General features: G+C 41.6%; 1 protein-coding gene across 5 annotated transcripts in view; it reads left to right on the top strand.

The window, feature by feature from the left end:
• Window positions 1–23,308, top strand: part of LOC140476240 (ena/VASP-like protein) — a 266,243-nt gene that overhangs the window by 227,298 nt on the left and 15,637 nt on the right. For 4 of the 5 annotated variants that reach the window (XM_072568522.1, XM_072568523.1, XM_072568521.1 and 1 more), the window contains 5 exons: window positions 6,910–7,791; window positions 8,669–8,907; window positions 11,571–11,704; window positions 14,281–14,341; window positions 14,620–14,680. In XM_072568522.1, coding sequence (XP_072424623.1) covers window positions 6,910–7,791; window positions 8,669–8,907; window positions 11,571–11,704; window positions 14,281–14,341; window positions 14,620–14,680 — 1,377 coding nt within the window. The remainder of the gene's footprint in view (window positions 1–6,909; window positions 7,792–8,668; window positions 8,908–11,570; window positions 11,705–14,280; window positions 14,342–14,619; window positions 14,681–23,308) is intronic. The other variant, XM_072568525.1, reaches the window with a different exon arrangement.

Raw genomic sequence — 23,308 nt, 5'->3', positions numbered from 1 at the left:
GAGAAAATTAGGTTCTCAGGTGAGAGGGGCACCATAGGGAAGTGGCAGGTGGTTAATGAGGCGTGTTTGGGACAACACCCCAAGAATACTCACTAGACCTCGCAGAGAGGGACCCTCCTTGAAACCTAATGAAAATGACACTTTGCCAAAATATGCTAAGATTTAGCCCAAATAATTCAGTGTCATTAGCATAGATGATGAAGCTTGCTCTGTGTTCTGAAATGATATTGCTGAAAGACAGTACATAGATGAGAGTTGAGGATATGTCTTTGGTGGGGCATGAAAGCTAACAGTGACGGATATAACTATCAATAAAATGCCAGTATTATTGCTGTCTGTTGAGCAGTGTAGCTGTTAGCATTAATACAGACTAGCTTTGTAAAGTTACTGTCAGTATTGTGTTACTGTTGAAACAATAGAGTTATGATACCATCAGTGTTACCACATAGCAGTACATGTTCATGCTGTATGTTGTCCATCACAGAAGACCTAATGTTCCAAAATCACAGCAGAAGTTATCACTCATTTCCATGTTGGACATTTGTATTGGTTGGCATGCAAATAAGTGTCAGAAAACATAAATGAAGAATTAGGGCACACCAGTAATTTTTGCTGTCAATGTACCTTATAACAGGTTGGTCAACATTTTCAAAAGTGATGGATTTTTTTAATTTGGAAAATTATATGTTAACACTATAAATTCTATGAACCACTTTTGTATTCTACAAAATATTGAAAATATGGCAATTTGATAGTGTAGAGGCAGATTATGAACCTATTTCTTGGCATTTTCAGTATAATGCTAATATTGTCACGTGAACGTTTTTAGCAAGTGCTCAAATCCCACAACAGCAGTCAACTTGCAAATTAAACATACTGTATAAAGAAAAAAGGATTTCTGACAAAGATCATTATTGCATATCTTTAATGAAAATGTTAAAATATTGTATTTATTGGCAGTGAAAAGAAACATACAATACTTTTTGAAATAGTGAGAGACAAAGAGGAATTAATGAAGGCTTGTAAGAAGTTGTCCAACTTATCATAGGGAGAAAGTGAAGACTGCAGATGCTGGAGATCAGAGTCGAGAATGTAGTGCTGGAAAAGCACAGCAGGTCAGGCAGCATCCGAGAAGCAGGACAATCGGGCACAAGCCCTTCATTAGGAATGAGGCTTGTGGGTCAGGCTGAGAGATAAATGGGAGGGGGTTTGGGTTTGTGGAAAGGTAGCTGAGAAAGCGATAGGTGAATGAAGGTGAGGGAGAAGGTGATAGGTCAGAGAGGGAAATTATGGACAAGTCCAGAGGGTGGTGCCGAGTTCGAGACTTGGGACTGAGATAATGTGGGGGGGAGGGGAAATGAGGAAGCTGTTGAAATCCACATTTACAGGGTCCCAAGGCGGAATATGAGGCTTTCCTCCTCCAGGCGTCGGTGGTAACAGTTTGGCGGTGGTGGAGGCCCAGGACTTGCATGTCCTTGACGGAGTGGGAGGGGGAGTTGAAGTGTTCAGCCACAGGGCGGTGGGGTTGGTTGGTGCAGGTGTCCCAGAGATGTTCTCTGAAATGATTCGCAAGGAGGCATCCTGTCTCCCCAATATAGAGGAGACCACACCGGGTGCAATGGATGCAGTAGATGACATTGGTAGAGATACAGGTAAATTTCTGATGGATATGGAAGGATCCCTTGGGGCCTTGGATGGAGGTGAGGGGAGTGGTGTGGGCACAGGTTTTGCACATCCTGCCGTGGCAGGGAACTGTGCCAGGAGTGGGGTGTGGGCTGGTGGGGGTTGTGGACCTGACGAGGAATTCACGGAGGGAATAGTCTTTTCGGAACACTGATAAGGGTGTGGAGGGAAATATATCTCTGGTGGCATCCGTTTGGAGGTGGTGGAGGATGATGGGTTGTAGGTGGAGGTTGATGGGGTGGAAGGTGAGGGCCGTAGGGTTCTATCCTTGTTGCATTCGGAGGGATGGAGTTCAAGGGTGGTGGTGCGTGAAGTGGAGGAGATGCCCTAGAAGGCATCATCAACTGTTTGGGAAGGGAAGTTGCCGTTGTGGAAGAAGGAGGCCATCTGGGACTTTGAGGTGGAACTGGTGATCTTGGGAACAGATGCGGTGGAGGCGGAGGAGTTGGGAATAAGAGATTGAGTTTTTACAGGAGGTAGGCTGGGAGGAGGTGTAGTCTAGGTAGTTGTGGGAGTCGGTGGGCTTGTAGTATATGCCTGTGGTTAGTCGGTCACCAGAGATTGTGAATGGAGAGGTCCAGGAAGGGGAGAGAGGTTTCTCAGCTGGTCCAGGTTGGAAGGTATTGGTAAAGTTGATGAACTTCGCGGGAGCACGAGTTGACGCCGATACAATCATCGATGTAGCGGAGGAACAGGTGGGGGGTGGTGCTGGTGTAACTGCGGCAGATGGACTGTTCCACACATCCGACAAACAGGCAGGCATAGCTGAGCCCCTTGTGGGTGCCCATGGCTACCCTTTTGGTTTGGAGGAAGTGGGAGGATTGGAAGGAGAAGTTGTTAAGGATAAGGATCAGTTCAGCCAGGTGGATAAGGGTGTCGGTGGACGGGTATTGGTTGGGACAGTGTGAGAGGAAGAAACAGAGGACTTGGAGACCTTCATCATGGCGGACGCTGTGTGCAGGGACTGGATGTCTATGGTGAAGATGAGGCATTGGGAGCCGGGGAAACAAAAATCTTGGAGGAGGTGAAGGGCATGGGTGGTTGTCACAAATGTAGGTGGGAAGTTCCTGGACTAAGGGGGACAGGACTGTATCAAGGTAGGAAGAGATGAGGTTGGTGGGACAGGTGCAGGCTGAGACAATAGGTTGACCGGAGCAGTCAGGAGTGCAAAACCTGCACTCAAACCACTCCCCCCACGTCTCTCCAAGGCCCCAAGAGATTCTTCCACATCCATCAGAAATTTACCTGCACCTCTATTGATGTAGGTCCTGGGCCTCCACCACCGCCAAACCGTTACCACCCGATGCCTGGAGGAGGAATGCCTCATATTCCGCCTTGGGACTCTGCAACCACATGGGATAAATGTGGATTTCAACAGCTTCCTCATTTCCCCTCCCCCAACATGATCCCAGTCCCAAGCCTCCAACTCTGCACCGCCCTCCAGACTTGTCCATCACTCCCCGCTCTGACTTATCACCTTCTCCCTCACCTTCATTCACCTATCACTTTCTCAGCTACCTTTCCCCAAACCCCACCCCTTCCATTTATCTCTCAGCCCCGACCCACAAGCCTCATTCCTGATGAAGGGTTTATGCCTGAAACGTCAAGTGTCCTGCTCCTCAGATGTTGCCTGACCTGTTGCACTTTTCCAGCACCACACTCTCGACAAGTTATCATAAGGTGCAATTTCTGAGGATTGGAAAACATTTTGGAGCAGGTCATAATGCAAAATATCTCAACTAGGAAAGAACGTTTCCCTTCTTTTCACAGACCTCCTAAACAGATGACAAGAATTTGTTTGATATTGTCTCCAATTACAGACAGGACGGCAAGCACTAAGAAATATGCTTGCATTATAATTTATGATGTTCAAACTAGGTAAAAGCAAATAAATCAGTGCTCCAACCCTTATCTAATCAATCCATTGCTTCACCAGGTGAAATAGTTATGCAAGTATTAAGATTCAACTTGTATTGCACAAATATTTGTGGTTCTTGGAACACAAGGAACCCTAGAAATTAGTAACTGTTCAATCTATAATGCTTGTGCTGACATTTTGCTTAAGCAATATTAAATTAATCTCACTGATCATATCCTTCAGACTCTTTCCTCACAAAATACAATCTTTAAACCCAGTTATTTGTCATTTAAAAAAAGGATATTTTCACCAAACATTATTTATTCATTTTATCACCAAACCTTATTTATTCAAAGCAAGAATATTTAATGGTAATCACCTGTACTACCCAGTGGTGTATTGAACCACTTGTTTAAAGGTGTAATTTTCAGCTACTTTTAGAGGGTTTTTGTGAACAGTATTCCAACCCTGCAAGAATTCAGATGCTTTAATCATTTGACATGATTCAAATGGTTGATCATGCTTTGTATTTGTCTGCAAGTGTATTTTTTATTGTTACTATGGGCTGTCTGATTTAAAAGTGTTTGAAAAGAGCCCAGTGTAGCCACTTGAGTCCTGATAGCAGTCTATAAAGTTGAAAGAGATGTGATCCTTCAAAGGAAATCTGCTGTTCACACACAAAAAGTCAACATAATCCGTAATGGTTGACTGTTCTGTGTGTCAGCTACAATAGCAAATTTGATGATTGAGGGAGTGTAAATTATCAACATAATTTGATTATAAGATTCATTCATCAAATTTGCTATTGTAGCTGAATAATCAAGATGTAAGGAAAATATACTATGAAGGACTGCTAACTGTGGGAGGGAGGTAGCATGCAACGTGGAGTATAGCATTAGGCGACATTAGACATTACATTAGTATGAACATAACTCCTCTCAGCCCCCTCGGGCAGGGCTGAAGAGAAAATATGTTGTGACATAGTGATAGCACACCTAACTTTTAACCATAAACTCTCCATTCAAGTCCTGCTTCAGGACTTGATGGCCATAGAAGGAATATCAACATGTGACCAGGCAAACTGATGGGCAAGCTGATATGCCAGTGGAAGGTGATGAAAGTGGGAAAGCTCCTTGGTCAGCCAGACTGTGCCATAGCTGCAGCACAATCACCTCCCCATATTAGAATACTCCACTTCTGTTTCTGGTCATGAACAGAGGATCTAAGTGTTCTAAGGGTCTTCCAAACACATGGTGAATGTGTTTGTGGAAGATGAAAAGAAGATTTTTGTGAACTTATATCCTGTAAAACTATTTTTCTGTCATATAAGTCTGCAGAATATACAGATGTACCTGTGCTTTTGGCTGTCTATACTGCTGTGATGCAGTCTGATTTATACAGTCCTCAGTATTGCCTGAGCGGAAGCAAATTTAGGATTTTCTCTGCAGCTTCTCCTCTCATTGCTTCTCATTCTCCATCCCATTACTTTTGGCAAGAAGCTGAATATTATTTAAGTGGACAAAGACTGTGGAAAGCTGCAGTACATGGAGTTTTGGGGTCCTCATACTAAAAGCTAGCATAAGGGTTCAGTAGATAATAGGAAAAGCAAATGGAACATTAACCTTTATTTCCAAGGAAATAAAGTAATAAAATCGGGAAGTCTTGCTAAAACTATACAATGCAGTAAGGCAGACCACAGTTGTATACCCTTATCTAAGGCAAATATAATGGCATTAAACTTGTTGGACTTTAGAAGACTAAGAGGCATCATTATTGAAACATATAAGATTCTTAGGAAGTTTAGAACATAGAACAGAACAGCACAGGAGCAGACGGACCATGATGCTATTCTAACTTAATCCCATCTTCCTGTACATGATCTATATCCTTCTATTCTCTGTCTGCTCATGTGCCTGTCTAAATGCCTCTTAAATGTTGCTCTTGTTTCTGCTTCTTCCCTGGCAGTGTGGTCCAGGCACCTACCAACTCCTATGTAGAAAGTTGCCTCGCACATCTCCTTTAAACTTTGTCCCTTTTACCTTAAGCCCATACCCCCTAGTATTTTACATTTCCATCCTGGGACAAAGATTCTGAATACCCACCCAATCCATACCTTCATCACTTTATATACTTCATCAGGTTGCCTTCAGACATCAAAGCTCCAGTGAAAATAATCCAATGCTGTACAACCTCTCTCTAAAGCTAATACATTCTTACCCAGGCAACATCTTGGTAAAACCTGTTTTGCACCCTCTCCAACCCCTCCACATCTTTCCAAACCAGAACTGCACACAACACTCCACATGTGGCTTAACTGAAGTCTTACACAGATGCAGCAAGACATGCCAACTTTTATAAAAACTGAAAGAACTGCAGATGCTGTAAATCAGAAGCAAATTGCTAACGGGTTCTGAGGTAGGGTCACTGGACCCAAAATGTTAACTCTGATTTCTCTTCACTGATGCTGCCAGACCTGCTGAGATTTTCCAGCAATTTGTGTTTTCATTGCCAAATTTTATACTCAATGCCCCAACTAATGAAGGCAAGCATGTCATATGCCTTCTTTACCACCTTATCCACATATGTTGTCACTTTCAGGTAGCAATGGATTTGCACCTCATGATCCCTCTGTATATTAACGCTCCTAAGGGTCTTGCCATTTACTGCATACTTTCCTTTTGCATTTGACCTCCCAAATTTGACCTCCATCAGGGTAGATGTGGAATGGTTGTTTCCCCATGTAGGAAGTTCAAGGACCAGAGGGCATAATCTCACAGTAAGGGATCACTCACTTAAAACAAAGATGAGAAGGAATTCTTTCTCTAGGAATATAGTGCATCTATGGAAATCTCTACCACAGAAGGCTTTTGAGGCTAGGTTGTTAAGTATATTCAAGGCTGAGACAGACAGATTTTTAATCAATAAGGGAATCAAGAGTTATGGGGAAATGGGGGAAAGTGGAGTTGAGGATTATCAGATATACCATGATCTCATTGAATGACAGAGCAGACTTGATTGGCAGAATGGCCTGTTCCTACTCTTATATATTCTGGTTTTATGGTCATTCAGATCATTGCAATCATCTTCTCATTGGGAAAATGGATAATATGATCATTTCTGTCAAAGGTTCTGATGTCAGCATTTACCACAATAAAAAGTGGCCATACGTTCATAGGGCAGATATTTTGATACTGACCTCAAAAGGTCTGATATGTATCAGGATGAAATAAAAGATTATTCCCATCTCTCTGTCAGTATGTTTTTCCAACTATGGTAGAATATTTTAAAATTTTAATTGCTCTTTGCCTTTTTGATTTATAGTATTTTCTACTCACTGTTTCTTTTCTTCTTTTTCCACTGCTGCTTAGTTTCTACCCTTCAGATCAAAGTTTCTCCTTCCCCTTCTCATAGCCAGTCTCCTCCACCTGAGTACAGTAACTACGGTGTGATTGTACCTTCGGGTACTGCCCCTCCTCCATCTTATGCCAGAGCTACATCCTTTGATTCCACAACCCCTCCTAAAGTGGTATTTGCTGACAATCCTTGCCAGCTAACATTGAGAAGTGCACATACTGAATCTCCACCTCTTTCAACCTCAATGCCACAATTATCTGCATCCATAAGTTCTGCATTTTCTCCTGTGCAGCCAAACCTAGGAAGCAGGTGTCAGCGTGTTAGACTAAACCCATTATCCCCTCCTCCTTCTCCCACCCACCCACCACCGTTGCTCCCTAAATCTGTCTCTGATTCATCTACTACATCTTCTCCTCTACCTCCATCTCCCCCCGTGATGATCACTTCTCCTCCCCACAGGGCTGTTGGACCACAGCCTATAATTCCAGTTGCTCTTCCTGTTATTCATGTGTGTGATAGCAAGATTAAAAGACCTATAGATTCTGTGGTTCAGGTAGCTCCATCAGCCACAAACCAGAATGGTCAGGATGAAGATCATTTGCAAACAGCAACTCACCTGACCTCCAAGTCCCCAGTAAAAAGTACAGAGGGCTCTTTCACATTTAGTTTAGCGTCTACTCCTGTATCTCAAGTGTCATTCTTAAGTAGTCCTTCCAGTTGCCAAATCCACCCTCAGTTGTCATGTTCATCTGCACTCCCTGCACAGCAGGTATTCAAAACCACCTCACACTTTGTTACATCTCCTCCATTTTATGCTGCTTGCTCTGAAGCAGCAATGTCCAAGAAGACCCCATCTCCCATGACATCAGTTACTTCAACTGCCATTACCCAGGCGGGTAAGTGATGTCGTGCTGGAAGTCATGCAACCTGTGTGTGGATTTTTGTTGATAGCATCTCTTGGCCTTTTGTTTTGTCTTTCTCTGCTTGGTTTGAATATAGAAAAAGTTAATTCTTAAATGACTGTTGATGCGTATAAAATTGTAAAGGACTAGTTTAATGGAGAAGATATATATACATATATATATATATATAAATGAGTTTTATTTTAAAGTATATTTTTTAGTTTTGCAATGCCATTCTGTAGACATATCACTTGCTTTCATCCTATTATGTTCCTAATAAAGCATCTGAAATCTGGATTCTAATGACATGTTACTGTAATATCCCATGGAAATGCACCCAAGCACAATTGTTTTGTAATTACCAAAATTGACAGATTTGTCCAGTGTAACTGATTAACCTGTGAATGCTACAGTATTCTGCTTAATTCAGATTATGATTTGAAATAAAGACGAAAAGAAATCAAATTATTTTAGGGTAAAAGCATAAAGCAAACATATGGCTTATATCAATCTATTGTGCTAGTCCTTTAAAATGACCTATTTTAGAGAGAAAGGTACTTCAAGTAATCCCCTTAGTCAATTGAAAGTAGTTACCCCAATTATATTAAATATTGTAATTAAATGCTATTACATTTTATTTTGACCTTTAATCTTTTGGTATTCAATTTTGTGCTGCAAGACTAACCAGATAACATACATTTTAAATTTGCCTTCTCTTCAATTTCAAAGTGCAATGAAACATTAACATTTTATGCATCTTTACTTACTTCAACATTAACCTGTTTTCAACGGTATATGATAGCATTCTGACCTTTCTTTCTAATTGATGATCTTCTTGAAGTACTTAAATTTATTTCTACTTTTATTTCAGTTCCCTCCATGCCTCCTGGAGGACCCCCAACCCAAAGTGTGTGTCCCCCGCCACCTCCTGCTGGTGGTCCCCCACCACCTCCACCGCCACCAGGGCCTCCACCAGCATCTGGAGGTGGGCCACCTCCTCCCCCTCCATTGCCAGCTTGTGGAAGCCCAGGAGCTAGAGGTGATGATGGACCTTCAGCTTCAGGTCTGGCAGCAGCACTTGCTGGAGCCAAACTGAGGAAAACCAGTCGGGTAGGAGTCTTACTTTTCTTTTAAATACTTCCGTGTTTAACAAACAATTGAGACGTCTTTTGATAAATTGGGGATTTGAAGCCACTTCATGCACTTTGGAAATAACTTTGTGGTGTAGTTTGTGGAGTGCTGTACCCAAATCAACATTTAAAATCCTCGGGACCATTTCAGTACCTTTTATAGCATGTTGATATTATAAATTGGTGCGCATTATTCAACTGCTAATATGGGAGTATGTTTTTCACATGGTATGTAGTGACTCTAGCTTACACTTGTTTATCACTTCAGCTATGACACCATTTGACATTTTCCTCGGATTGAGAATTGCAGTGCAAATAATACACAGTAAATTATTTCAGATTGGAATACAATGTGATAATTGAGAGAATGCAATTCTTTTACAATATATACTCCAGGTTAATAAACCACATTCTGTTTTCCTGTGGCTATTTATATAGACAATAAGTTGTATCAATCACAAAGCTAGCCCATCTCCTGCCATTAGATCATCTAAACACATTAGCTTCACAGTAAGGATTTAGTTTTAAAAATACTTAAATGCATTCTGGATTAATACTTTGATCAATTGACAGAATCTCTTGCCCATGTAGTGTTTGTAGATGGCAAATAAATACATAAAATATTGAATGTATGCCTGAGAAACTGTTATTAAAGTCTTGTTAAAGGTACACCTGGCATTTTGTGCTCAATTTTGGTTTCTATATTATAAGAAAGATGTTATTAGAGTGAGTTCTGAGATTGGAATGACAGTTTTCTGCTCAAAACATTACAATGTTGTGACATCACGTTGCAATAAAAAAGATGGGTAAGGTTCCACTTGTAATAAAGATAAAGTCACCATAGTCTTACCAGACCATTGGGCTACTCTCTCATTAGGGAGAGGTTAAGTGATGGTGGTTTAACCTGACGGTCACTATGCCTGAGATGAGAAGAGGGATTGAGAAGGAGAGACCCTCATGGTAACCCACATTTAATTCACCTTTCCTTTTGAATGTTTGTAACCTCAGCCAGCATAGGAACTAAACCCGTGCTTTGACATCACTCTGTATTGGAAACCAGCCATCCAGCCAACTGAGCTAACTGACCCCAATTATGTAAGCTGGCCATGTTTGCTTAAAATAATTGTGAGGTGATGAATTTGCAGTTAATTAGTTTTCTTCTGTTAAAGAATAATCTTTGGACTGACTTTGCATGAAGTCTGGAAGACTCTGTGAACATTTGAAAATGTTGGATAGAATCCAGATGTTGGAGTTCTCACCACATTTCCAACTGGTCCATTTCTGTCAGCAGAGGAAAGGGGAGGGATTGCATAATTCACACAGGATGGGAACCTGAACTCAGCAAAACAATTTAATTGTACTGCTTGATTTAAGGAGATACCAATTCTGGTGTTGCAAGGATGTTAACCGATAGTATTAAGATTAGAATAAGTTTGGGTGGAGCTAAGGAACAACACAAGCAGTAAACATTGGTAGGCATTGTTTATAGGCTACCAAAATGTTGTGGTAATGTTGGGCATGGTATAAATCAGGAAAATAGGGATGTGTGTAATAAGGGCAATGCAGTAATTATGGCAAACTGCATTGTACACATAGTCTGGGTTGACCAAAACAGCACTAATTCTGTGCAGAGTGAATTCCTGGATTATGTAAAAGATGGGTTTCTGGAGCAGTACATTGAGGAGTCAGGCCAAGCTAGACTATTTTGTATTTAGTGTTATGCAATGAAAAGCCAAATTAATAACCTTGTTGTATAGGGCCTTTGGGAAGTAGTGACCAGAGTATGGTAGAATATTGCATTATATTTGATATGATATAGTTCATTCTAAAACCAGGGCCTTAAACTTGAAGAAAGGAAACAAGGAAAATATGAGGGAACAGTTGGATACCATGGTTTGGGAAAGAACCGTAAAAGATAGACAAAGGTTTGTTTTTAAGAAATATTACATGGTCAACAGCAGGCATACAGTTGTCTAAGTCACAAATATCAAAAGGGAAAGGTGAATCAAACATGGTATTGAAAAGAGGTTAAAGGTTAGATTGCAACAAAGAAAGTGATTTAAAAGATGCCAGAGATGTGGTAAGTCTGAGGATTGGGAGACAATTTAGAACCCAGCAAAAAAGGACCAAGAAATTCATTAAAAAAAGAAACGAGACTATAAATACAAACTAGCAAGCAGTGTAAAGTTGGGCTGTAATAATTTCTTTGGGAGGAAAAAAGGAACAGATGAGCTAGAACCACTTCTGTGTCCTTTCAGCTGAGGCAGGAGAATTTCTAATGGACAACAACAGGGTGAAGGACATAAACAGTTCCTTTGCGTTTGTGCTCATGGAAAAACATACAGAATTCTCAGAATGACATCCAGTGATATGGATATAGCTGGGGAGAAATGATGTTGAGGTAGATAGTTATCTCCGATACAGGTAAATAATGAAGTAGGCTCAAAAGCCGAATGGCTACTCCTGTTTCTATGTCATGATAATCTATATTAACATAAGAAGTATTACAAGTTAAAATTTCAGATGTTATTACTTAGCACCTTGAAAGAATATGATTTGGTAAATTGAACAGTTTATATTAAAATGTGTAGCAAACAGAGATTGATCCAAATCATAATCTTCCATCTCTAAACTTGTTTGCAGCCTGAAGAAGGTTCAGGAAGCTCCAGTCCTGGGGGAGTGTCAAAGAGTGAAACCAATCGGAACAGCTGTGGGGCAGCAGCAGCTGGGGGAGGAGGAGGATTAATGGATGAAATGAATAAACTGCTCGCAAAACGGTATGTGCTAAGCCAGTGATAGCATGATCTAAATGTGTGATGAACTAGACAATTTAAGAACAAATATTACAGAGAAATATTGTATAGTCCATCATGTAATGATAGATGAACCTGATGGAATTAACTGGTTGGAAAAAATGGCACCAGTAATAGCAGATATTTAAACACAGGTTGTATAGGTACAGGTAAAGACTAAGAGTTAAGATGATGTATGAACATTATGTTTCCAAGGATAATTGGGAAGATTAAAGTAAAATTGCTTTGAAACAAACTATGAAAAATAGAATAAATATCTTGTATAGGAAAGAAGGAGATTAGTTTAGAAAAATTAGGAATTAAGGATGACAATTAATATGAATGAAGATGAATTTAAAGCACACACTTAAGGAAATGATGTAAAGAAGAGAAAGACTTTTTTTGAGATAAAGAGAGCCATTTTGATGTGTCAGTAACAGGATCATAGAGCAATTATTTTATTGTAGAAACTGGAAGTCTGCCTTTAGAAGATGATGAATGAATCATTCATGAAGACCCTTATTCAAAATGAAATTTCATTAAATTGCAGGCCAGACTGTTGAATGTGGTTGGGAAGAGGGAACAAAGCCACAAACCATAATTTTTGCAAACTCTTGCAAGGTGCATTATACGGAAGAAAAGTAGAACACCAATTGTTACATCTCTACTAAAAGAACAGCTGAGATAATGCAAGGGATGTGATTGGCCAATTTTGATCAATTTCTAGCGTTCATAATGCAGAATGGAATTGACAAACCTTGAAGGCAGGATGTTTAGTTGATCGTGAAGCCAGGACCAGAACTGACCAGGCCCACAAACTGGCACTATTGGCTGATTCAGTGCCAAGTTCATAAGCCACAACCATTTTAGAGAGGCTGGGTGAGCATCGGAATGCATCACCTTCTGTTTAGCAGTGGGTTGACAACTAAGGACAATTAAGAGATCTGTTAAAACCCTTTGTCTGCAACAGCTGGGATTTCCAAAAGCCATTTGGACTTTTCACTTTAGTTTGAAACATAGCCAGTGGATCGAGATGAGCAATTGTGGCAGTGGCACAACTATTCCACAAGGTACCAATATGATGATATCCATTCACCATAGCTGCCAGGACACATCTGCAGTCATTGGTCATCCCATGTACAGTTTCCCTTTTATTCAAGCATATAAATTTAGGAACAGAATTATGCCATTCAGCCCAATAATCCTGTTTTGCCATCCAATAAGATTTACTTGTAACCTCAAATCCTTATTCCCGCCTACCCCGATTGAGTAAAAAATATTCAAAGATTCTGCTTCCACCACCTTTTCAGGAAGAGAATTCTAAAGATTCACAAACCTCTGATGGAAAATAGTTTGCCTTATCTCTGATTTAAAGGGGCTACCCCTGAATTTTAAATAATGAACCCTAGGTCAAGGCTTTCCAATACAAGGAAACATTCTGCCCACTTCCACCCTGTCAAGACCCCCCTGGATCTTTTACATTTCTATTACTTCTCTAAACTCCAGTGGATAAAAGCCTAGCTTGTCCAACCTTTCCAAGTCAGACAACATTGCATCCAAGATAATAATCTAGTAACCTTCTCCAAACTGCCTCTAATGCATTTACAGCCTTCCTTCATAAAGTGACCAAAACTGTGCACAGTTTTCGAAATGCAGTCTCACCAGTGCCCTGTATAGCTGAACCATGATCTCTCTACTTTTGTGTATATTTCCTCTCTCAATAAATGTTAACATTCTAATTAACTTCCCTAATTTATTGCCATATCTCCATGTTAACCTTTTGCAATTGCCACAGGAGGACACCCAGATCCTTCTGCATCTCAGAGCTGTGCAATCTCTCACGATTTAGAATTTAAAAAAAAAATTTACCTGCAAAAACAGACAATTCCACATTTTGCCACATTTGTACTTTATTTGCCACATCGTTGCCCACTCATATAACCTGTCTGTCTAGAAAAACTCCACAGAGGCTGGTATCCTGTCACCAAGTCACCCTTTATTTACATGTGAAGAGTCCTTGACACTGATTTAGCCTTCCTCAGAGCTAGTTCTCAGAGTGAACAGAACCTCTGACACTCCTGTTTATATCTGTCAGCCAAGGCTCCCTGACTGGACTAGATTAACAGCCCCAGTGAGGGAACTCATGTTCTATGATATCCAACTGGCTGAGCTCGATACCATCACTACGCCATCTGTTTCTTCTTTTAGCCTTCTTCAGTCCTCTGAGTTGAGCCAGCTACAAAAAACGGACAAATCATTGAAGCTGATTCTAAATAGAGCCTGACTATGTGCAGGGAACATGGTTGAGTTAACACTGAAAAGCAATGGCACAGCAGAATGAAACGAAATGTGCTGAATATTTTCACTTATTCACTTACCAAATTAAAATGCTCTCCAGCATAATGGGTAGAAGACCTTTTTACAAAATGTGAGAAAAATTTCAGTTTACAATTAGTCACTTCAGAGCAGGAAAAAGACTCGCAAAAGTTCTGTTGCAACTGGCCTAATTATTTTTAACAACAACATAAGACTGAAATGTGTTTATTTTTCTCCCTTTTCAGGAGGAAAGCTGCCCAACAAACAGATAAAGCAAGTGACAAAAAAGAGGAGGAAACACAGAATGTGTGTAATCAGCTTTTCTTTTCCTTATAAGCACATTAGGTCAGATTTACATAATAGTAAATGACAAACTCATGCTGCAGGTATGAAGGAAGATATAAAGTATTACTGACATGTTCTCAAAAGAAAAGGTTTGATCTAAATGACAAAAGGACAAAGTAGTTAACAGAAATTTCTTAAGCGGCATTAGTACAAGTTATTAAAAAGAAAAAACAGTAAAATACCTTTTTGACAAGGAAAATCATAATAATTAGAATTATTGCTGTTATTATTTTAACCAGGAGGATGCAAGCTCTTCACCTTCACCCAGTTCACGAGGTCCTGGTTTGCAGAATTCAACAGGTGAAGTCTGTAATCAATTATTTGTGGAATTATGAATGTGAACATCATTTGAGAGATGGGAAATTGCAGCCGTTTTGGGAATGTTGTACCTGTAAATTTCACACCCACTGCGGTCATGTGAATTACAACAGCCTAGAAATTGACGCGGGAATTGAGATGCAGAATTAACCTGCACCCATTTCTTCCAGCCCAGGCAGCAGGCAAACTTTGTGCTACTTGGTTATAAAACCACCGTGGCAGTATGTAGTCAGCGGTGAGAAGTTTTAATCTAGTTTGGACCTCTTAAAGAGGAGGTAACAAGAGCAAGTGCTGGAAGTCATCCTATATGCTTAACCTGGGAGAAACACAAGAGTGACACGATATGGCAGAGCTTCTTTTCCTGGAAAAGCACTGGAAGCCTTGATGCAGAGAGAGGACAGAAGGAAAGAGGTGCATTATCTTTAGGGGATCAGACAAGCATCCCAAATGCAATGGGGGCACATAACTAACAGTGTCAATGTCAGCTGTCTATTCCCAAAATAGACAAGCAAGAGGTTGGAAGAACACAGCAGCTCAGGCAGCATCAGGAGGTGGAGAAGTCAACATCTCAGATGTAACCTTTCTGGGGGTGGGTGTAAGGGGAGCTGCAGATAAAAGAGGTGGCAGGGGGCAAGGTGGTGAAGTGGGGATAGGGACCTGGTTGGTGAATGGGAGGACTGAATCCAGTTGCTGGCAGGAAGGGGGAGGGGGTGGGGGTGGGGGTGGGAAGGGAGGTTACCTGAAATTGGACAACTCAATGTTGAGTCCTTCAGGCTGTAAGCTGTCTATTCCCAGCATCTGAAGTTAACTGTATCAAAGGAAGTTCAGTAACCTTTTATAAGTGGCCAAGGTTGATGAATGCAACTTCAAATGCCATATCCAGCAGCTGCACCAGATAACTTTGCACATCTATGATAATTCATAGCTTCACCTCACTCTCCCACAGTACTGCTGCCATGTACACCCACATCTCATAGCTTGCGCACACTGCCAGCCAGCTACATTATCTAAATGTATTGTGGCATACTCAGTCACACATTTCCCTCTTTTATTTGTGGAGGTAGCAGCAACAAGACAGGGAATAAAATTACAATGGAGGGAGGATAGTAGTTGTCTCCATTGCAGCAGCCATAACTGAACTGGTAGCCAATGATAGGGCTGAATATGTGGAAGATGATAGTATGTTCATGCCATCTCACATTCTACTTCCCCCTCACCCACAATTACTTCTAATAATCAAGCTGCAGATGGTTTAAATATATATCTGATATGTTCATTCCTTGTTGTCAATAGAATTTAGTATCTTTGTCCTTCTGAAATCTAGAAATTTAGAAATCTACCTGGCCAGGCAGTGATGAAATAGCAGGAAGACAGTATGGGGAAGAAATACCATTCATAAATGTCACATTCACAGCCACTGATTCAAGCATACATACTTAGAGGTAGGAACTGAACATGGGGAGATACCCAACCTAAGTGGTCTGAAGTGAGGGTAGGGGAGAGTATAGTTTAAGTTATACTCACCTGAGAATGCAATAACACATGGATTCTCTGATGAATGTTGGCAGGAAGCTTTGAGAAGTTGGACACCACCTTGCATAGAGCTTGGAGTCTCTTTTCAGTATGGAAGTAGTGGGCCCACTGAACTTCCACACTGTGGGTCTGAACATGTGGTAGCATCTGATAACTGATACCTCAGCTTCCACTGCGGCATTGCAGAAAAAACTTAACTGAAAGTCAAGCAAGTTCAATTTTCTGCCATGAACCTTGAGACTGCGGCCAATGTGGCAGATATCAGTGCTCAAAGGGGCTTGAGAAAGTTATAACATATTCCCCTCCTTTTGCATGCAGAGCATCAGTGGCCATAAAATTGAGATGTTGGAGGTGATGCCCACACTAGCCTCAACAGGTCTTAGCTTGAAAAACTTCAAAGCCCTGGTCACAGTTACAGCCAGTGGTTATGCCAGTCTTGCCCTAATTTAGACTGCAGAGTGACCTGCAACAGGTGGCACATCTCAATGAACAGCTCCTTCATGAAACTGAGTCTTTCTCATTGAGGTTAGGGAATTTGTGGCTGGAAATACGTCCTCTTGCTGAGAGCATTTTCTCCCTCCTCTGTTTTTAAATAGCTAACTCTTCTGTTCATTCTTCCTTATTGTGCTGTACACCAAGGGCAACACAAACTACACCTTCAGTGGTTGGGAACATGTCATAGAGTCATAGAGATGTACAACATGGAAACAGACCCTTCGGACCAACTCCATGCTGACCAGATATTCCAACCCAATCTAGTCCCACCTGCCAGCACCCAGTTCATATCCCTCCAAACCCTTCCTATTCATATACCCATCCAAATGCCTCTTAAATGTTGCAATTGTACCAGCCTCCACCACATCCTCTGGCAGCTCATTCCATGCACACACCACCCTCTGCGTGAAAACGTTGACCCTTAGGTCTCTTTTATATCTTTCCTCTTTCACCCTAAACCTATGTCCTCTAGTTCTGGACTCCCCGACCCCAGGGAAAAGACTTTGTTTATTTATCCTATCCATGCCCCTCATAATTTTGTAAACCTCTATAAGGTCATCCCTCAGTCTCAGAAGCTCCAGGGAAAACAGCCCCAGCCTGTTCAGCATCTCCTTGTAGCTCAAATCCTCCAACCCTGGCAACATCCTTGTAAATCTTTTCTGAACCCTTTCAAGTTTCACATCTTTCTGATAGGAAGGAGACCAGAATTGCATGCAGTATTCCAACAGTGGCCTAACCAATGTCCTGTACAGCTGCAACATGACCTCCCAACTCCTGGACTCAATACTCTGACCAATAAAGGAAAGCATACCAAACACCACCTTCACGATCCTATCTGCCTGCGACTCCACTTTCAAGAAGCTATGAACCTGCACTCCAAGGTCTGTGTGTTCAGCAACACTCCCTAGGACCTTACCATTAAGTGTGTAAGTCTTGCTAAGATTTGCTTTCCCAAAATGCAGCACCTCGCATTTATCTGAATTAAAGTCCATCTGCCACTTTTCAGCCCATTGGCCCATCTGGTCCAGATCCTGTTGTAATCTGAGGTAACCCTCTTCGCTTTCCACTACACCTCCAATTTTAGTGTCATCAGCAAACTTACTAACTGTACCTCTTATGCTCGTATCCAAATCATTTATGTAAATGACAAAAAGTAGAGGACCCAGCACCGATCCTTGTGGCACTCCACTGGTCACAGGCCTCCAGTCTGAAAAACAACCCTCCACCACCACCCTCTGGCTTCTACCTTTGAGCCAGTTCTGTATCCAAATGGCTAGTTCTCCCTGTATTCCATGAGATCTGACCTTGCTAATCAGTCTCCCATGGGGATCTTTTTCGAACACCTTACTGAAGTCCATATAGATCATATCTACTGCTCTGCCCTCATCAATCCTCTTTGTTACTTCTTCAAAAAACTCAGTCAAGTTTGTGAGACATGATTTCCCACGCACAAAGCCATGCTGACTATCCCTGATCAGTCCTTGCCTTTCCAAATACATATACACCCTGTCCCTCAGGATTCCTTCCAACAACTTGCCCACCACCGAGGTCAGGCTCACCAGTCTATAGTTCTCTGGCTTGTCTTTACCACCCTTCTTAAACAGTGGCACCACATTTGCCAACCTCCAGTCTTCCAGCACCTCATCTGCGACTATCGATGATACAAATATCTCAGCAAGAGGCCCAGCAATCACTTCTCTGGCTTTCCAGAGAGTTCTCGGGTACACCTGATCAGGTCCTGGGGATTTATCCACCTTTACCCATTTCATGACATCCAGCACTTCCTCCTCTGTAATCTGGACATTTTGCAAGATGTCACCATCTATTTTCCTACAGTCTATATCTTCCATATCCTTTTCCACAGTAAATACTGATGCAAAATATTCATTTAGTATCTCCCCCATTTTCTGTGGCTCCACACAAAAGCTGCCTTGCTGATCTTTGAGGGGCCCTATTCTCTCCCTAGTTACCCTTTTGTCCTTAATATATTTGTAAAAACCCTTTGGATTCTCCTTAATTCTATTTGCCAAAGCTATCTCATGTCCCCTTTTTGGCCTCCTGATTTCTAAGGATTCACTTGATCTATCCTGTCTATACCTGACATATGCTTCCTTCTTTTTCTTAACCAAATCCTCAATTTCTTTAGTCATCCAGCATTCCCTATACCTACCAGCCTTCCCTTTCACCCTGACAGGAATATACTTTCTCTGGATTCTTGTTATCTCATTTCTGAAGGCTTCCCATTTTCCAGCTGTCCCTTTACCTGCGAACATCTGCCTCCAATCAGCTTTTGAAAGTTCTTGCCTAATACCTTCAATATTGGCCTTTCTCCAATTTAGAACTTCAACTTTTAGATCTGGTCTATCCTTTTCCATCACTGTTTTAAAATGAATAGAATTATGGTCGCTGGCCTCAAAGTGCTCCCCCACTGACACCTCAGTCACCTGCTCTGCCTTATTTCCGAAGAGTAGGTCAAGTTTTGCACCTTCTCTAGAGGTACATCCACATCCTGAATCAGAAAATTGTCTTGTATGCACTTAGAAAATTCCTCTCCATCTAAATCTTGAACACTATGGCAGTCCCAGTCAATGTTTGGAAAGTTAAAATCCCTTACCATAACCACCCTATTATTCTTACAGATAGCTGAGATCTCCTTACAAGTTTGTTTCTCAATTTCCCTCTGACTATTGGGGGGTTTATAATACAGTCCCAATAAGGTGCTCATCCCTTTCTTATTTCACAGTTCTACCCAAATAACTTCCCTGGATGTATTTCCAGGAATATTCTCCCTCAGCACAGCTGTAATGCTATCCCTTATCAAAAACACCACTCTCCCTCCTCTCTTGCCTCCCTTTCTATCCTTCCTGTAGCATTTGTATCCTGGAACATTAAGCTCCCAGTCCTGCCCATCCCTCAGCCATGTTTCTGTAATTGTTATGATATCCCAGTCCTATGTTCCTAACCATGCCCTGAGTTCATCTGCCTTCCCTGTTAGGCCCCTTGCATTGAAATAAATGCAGGTCTATTTATTAGTCCTACCTTGTCCCTGCCTGCCCTGACTGTTTGACTCACCTTACTAGTTTAAATCCTCCTGAGCAGTCCTTGCAAATTTCCCTGCCAGTATATTAATCCCTTTCCAATTTAGGTGCAATCCATCCTTCTTGTACAGGTCACTTCTACACCAAAAGAGCTTCCAGTGATCCAAACATGTGAATCCTTCTCCCCTACACCAGCTCATCAGGCATGCATTCATCTGCTCTATCTTCCTATTCCTGCCCTCACTAGCTCGTAGCTCTGGGAGTAATCCAGATATTACTACCCTTGAGGACCTCCTTTTTAAATTTCTGCCTAACTCTCTGTAATCTCCCCTCAGTATCTCAACCTTTTCCCTTCCTATATCGTTGGTTCCAATGTGGACAATGACCTCTTGTTGGCCCCTCTCCCCCGTGAGAACATTCTGCACCCTCTCTGAGACATCCTTGATCCTGGCACCAGGGAAACAACACCTGATCGGGTTCTGGGGATTTATCCACTTTTATGTGTTTCAAGACATCCAGCACTTCCTCCCCTGTAATATGGACATTTTTCAAGATGTCACCATCTATTTCTCAACACTCTATATCTTCCATGTCCTTTTCCACAGTAAATACTGATGTAAAATACTTGTTTCGTGTATCTCCCGTCTCCTACGGCTCCACACGAAGGCTGCCTTGCTGATCTTTGAGGGGCCCTATTCTCTCCCTAGCTACCCTTTTGTCCTTAATGTATTTGTAAAAACCCTTTGGATTCTCCTTACCATCAAAATTAGTCTTCCTCCAATTTAGAACTTCAACTTTTAGATCTGGTCTTTCCTTTTCCATCGCTCTTTTAAAACTAATAGAATTACGGTCGCTGACTCCAAAGTGCTCCCCCACTGACACCTCAGTCACCTGCCCTGCCTTATTTCCCATCCCCATACTGAATCAGAAAATTTTCCTGTACAGACTTACAAATTCCTCTCCATCTCAACCCTTAACATTATGGCACTCTATGCTTGGAAAGTTAAAATCCCCTACCATAACCACCCTATTATTCTTACAGATAACTGAGATATGCTTACAGATTTGTTTCTCAATTTCCATCTGACTATTAGGGGATGTAATACAATCCCAACAAGGTTATCATCCCTTTCTTATTTCTCAGTTCCACCCAAATAACTTCCCTAGATATATTTCTGGGAATATCCTCCCTAAGTATTGCTGTAATGCTATCCCTTATCAAAAATGTCACTCCCCCTCCTCTCTTGCCTCCTTTTCTGTCCTTCCTGTAGCATTTGTATCCTGGAACATTAAGCTGCCAGTCCTGTCCATCCCTGAGCCATGTTTCTGTAATTGCTATAGTATCCCAGTCCCATGTTCCTAACCATGCCCTGAGTTGATCTGCCTTCCCTGTTAGGCCTCTTGCATTGAAATAAATGCAGTTTAATTTATCAGTCCTACCTTGTTCTCTGTTTTGTTCCTGCCTGCCCTGACTGTTTGACTCACTTCTTTTCTCAACTGTACCAGTCTCAGATTGATCTCTTTCCTCACTATCTCCCTGCATCCCACCCCCCACTTTACTAGTTTAAATCCTCCTGAGCAGTTCTTGCAAATCTCTCTGCCAGTATATTAGTCCGCTTCCAATTTAGGTGCAATCTGTCCTTATTGTACAGGTCACTTTTACCCCAGAAGAGATTCAAATGATCCAAAATGTGAATCCTTCTCCCATACAGCAGCTCCTCAGCCATTCATTCATCTGCTCTATTCTCCTATTCCTGCCCTCACTAGCTCGCAGCACCGGGAGTAATCCAGATATTACTACTCTTGAGGATCTCCTTTTTAAATTCCTGCCTAACTCTCTATATTCTCCCTTCAGGATCTCATCCTCTTCCCTTCCTATGAAATTTGTTCCAATGTGTCCAAACTTCCTGCTGGTCCCTCTCCCCCGGAGAACATTCTGCACCCTCTCTGAGACATCCTTGATTCTGGCACCAGGGAGACAACACACCATTTTGATTTTTCGTTGCTGGCCACACAAAGGTCTGTCTGTGCCTCAGACTAGAGAGTCCCCCTAACACAGTCGATAACTTGGAACCCGACATACCTCTCATTACATTAAAGCCAACCTGAATGCCAGAAACTTGGCTGTTCGTGCTGCACTCCCCTGAGAATCCATCACCCCCTACGTTTTCCAAAACAGCATACCTGTTTGAAATGGGGATAGCCACAGAAGGCTCCTGCACCACCTGCATCCCTCTCCTACCTTTCTTGGAGTTAACCCATCAATGTGACTGTATCTGTGAGTTTTCTCCCTCCCTATAACTGCCATCCATCACATCCCCTTGCTCTTGTAAATTCCTCATGGCCTCTAACTGTCTCTCTAACTGATCCATTCGATCTGATAGGATCCGCAATCAACGGCATTTATTGCAGATAAAATCCTCAGTAACCTGTAAACTCTCCCTAAACTCCCACATCTGACAAGAAGAGCATCTCACTCTACTAAGGGCTATTTTTGCTCCTTTCAATCTACAGACCCAGAAAATAACACGGTCTTATTCCTCGACAAAACACTGCTCCAGGCTAAGTTAATACTAATGGCTTATATTTTTAAGTTTAATCAAGAGACATATCTCAATATCACATACAATCAAGAAAGAATCCACTATACTCACTACTGCAGACTTACTGTAAGGGCAAACTTAAAAATATTCACTTATCTGTTTCTGTGCTGTGACCTCTCCCAAATTTCCTCCAAGATTAGTTATGAATTTCACTGTTTGTTCATTTTCCTGGATGCACTTCGATGTCCAGTGATACATGAATTCAAACAGCAAAGGCAGTAACTGCGCAGGTTCACTGCTGTGTCAGTTAGTAGTGTGGGTCTCTTTCTTTCCCTCTCTCTTTCTCTCTCTTTCCTGCACTGACCTCACTATGTGTTGCTTTTGTCTGTTCCTCACCCTTTTAAAAGTGCTGTTCTGACATGAATGCAGTCTTTGAAATGAGAATCAATTCCTTCCTCATTTTTGTAAACTTTACTAACTTCTGTTTGCAGTGTAAACAGCACACACACACAAAGCAGCAGAAACTGATCAACAACTAATCTGAAAATGCTTGATGGTCCTCTCATTGTGGTGATGTCTCTTGCTGCTGACTAGATGCTGTGCTCTGTGAGAATAAGAGTTAACTGGAGCATTGAGGTTCAAAATGGCACTGTTAAAGTCAAATCAGTGTTTGTTAAAGCCACAGTGCCTACTGTGCATTTTCCTGCTATCAGCCCCACATTGACAAATTGCCTGAAAGGGCACCCTGTACTACCAGCATGAAAAGTGAAAGCACACAGCATGGATGCAGTTTTGAATCTGAAACATCACCTGCAGCTCTGAAAACATGAATGATACACAACTGAATTTATAGCCATTTATGTAATGGAGGGCAGGGTTGTGCTTTTCTTCAGACCATCTGAGGTCTGTGGTTGGGGATCAAAATAGACTCATGAATGAGGAAGACCATTTAGCCCACCGTAAGCTGCCCATCCAGAGTTAAAAATCACACAACACCAGGT

This window comes from Chiloscyllium punctatum, chromosome 4 (assembly GCF_047496795.1).
Source record: "Chiloscyllium punctatum isolate Juve2018m chromosome 4, sChiPun1.3, whole genome shotgun sequence".
In the NCBI taxonomy this organism is placed as follows: Eukaryota; Metazoa; Chordata; class Chondrichthyes; order Orectolobiformes; family Hemiscylliidae; genus Chiloscyllium; species Chiloscyllium punctatum.
The sequence above is the reverse complement of the archived record's forward strand: the minus strand, read 5'-3'. Positions and strand labels throughout refer to the sequence as shown.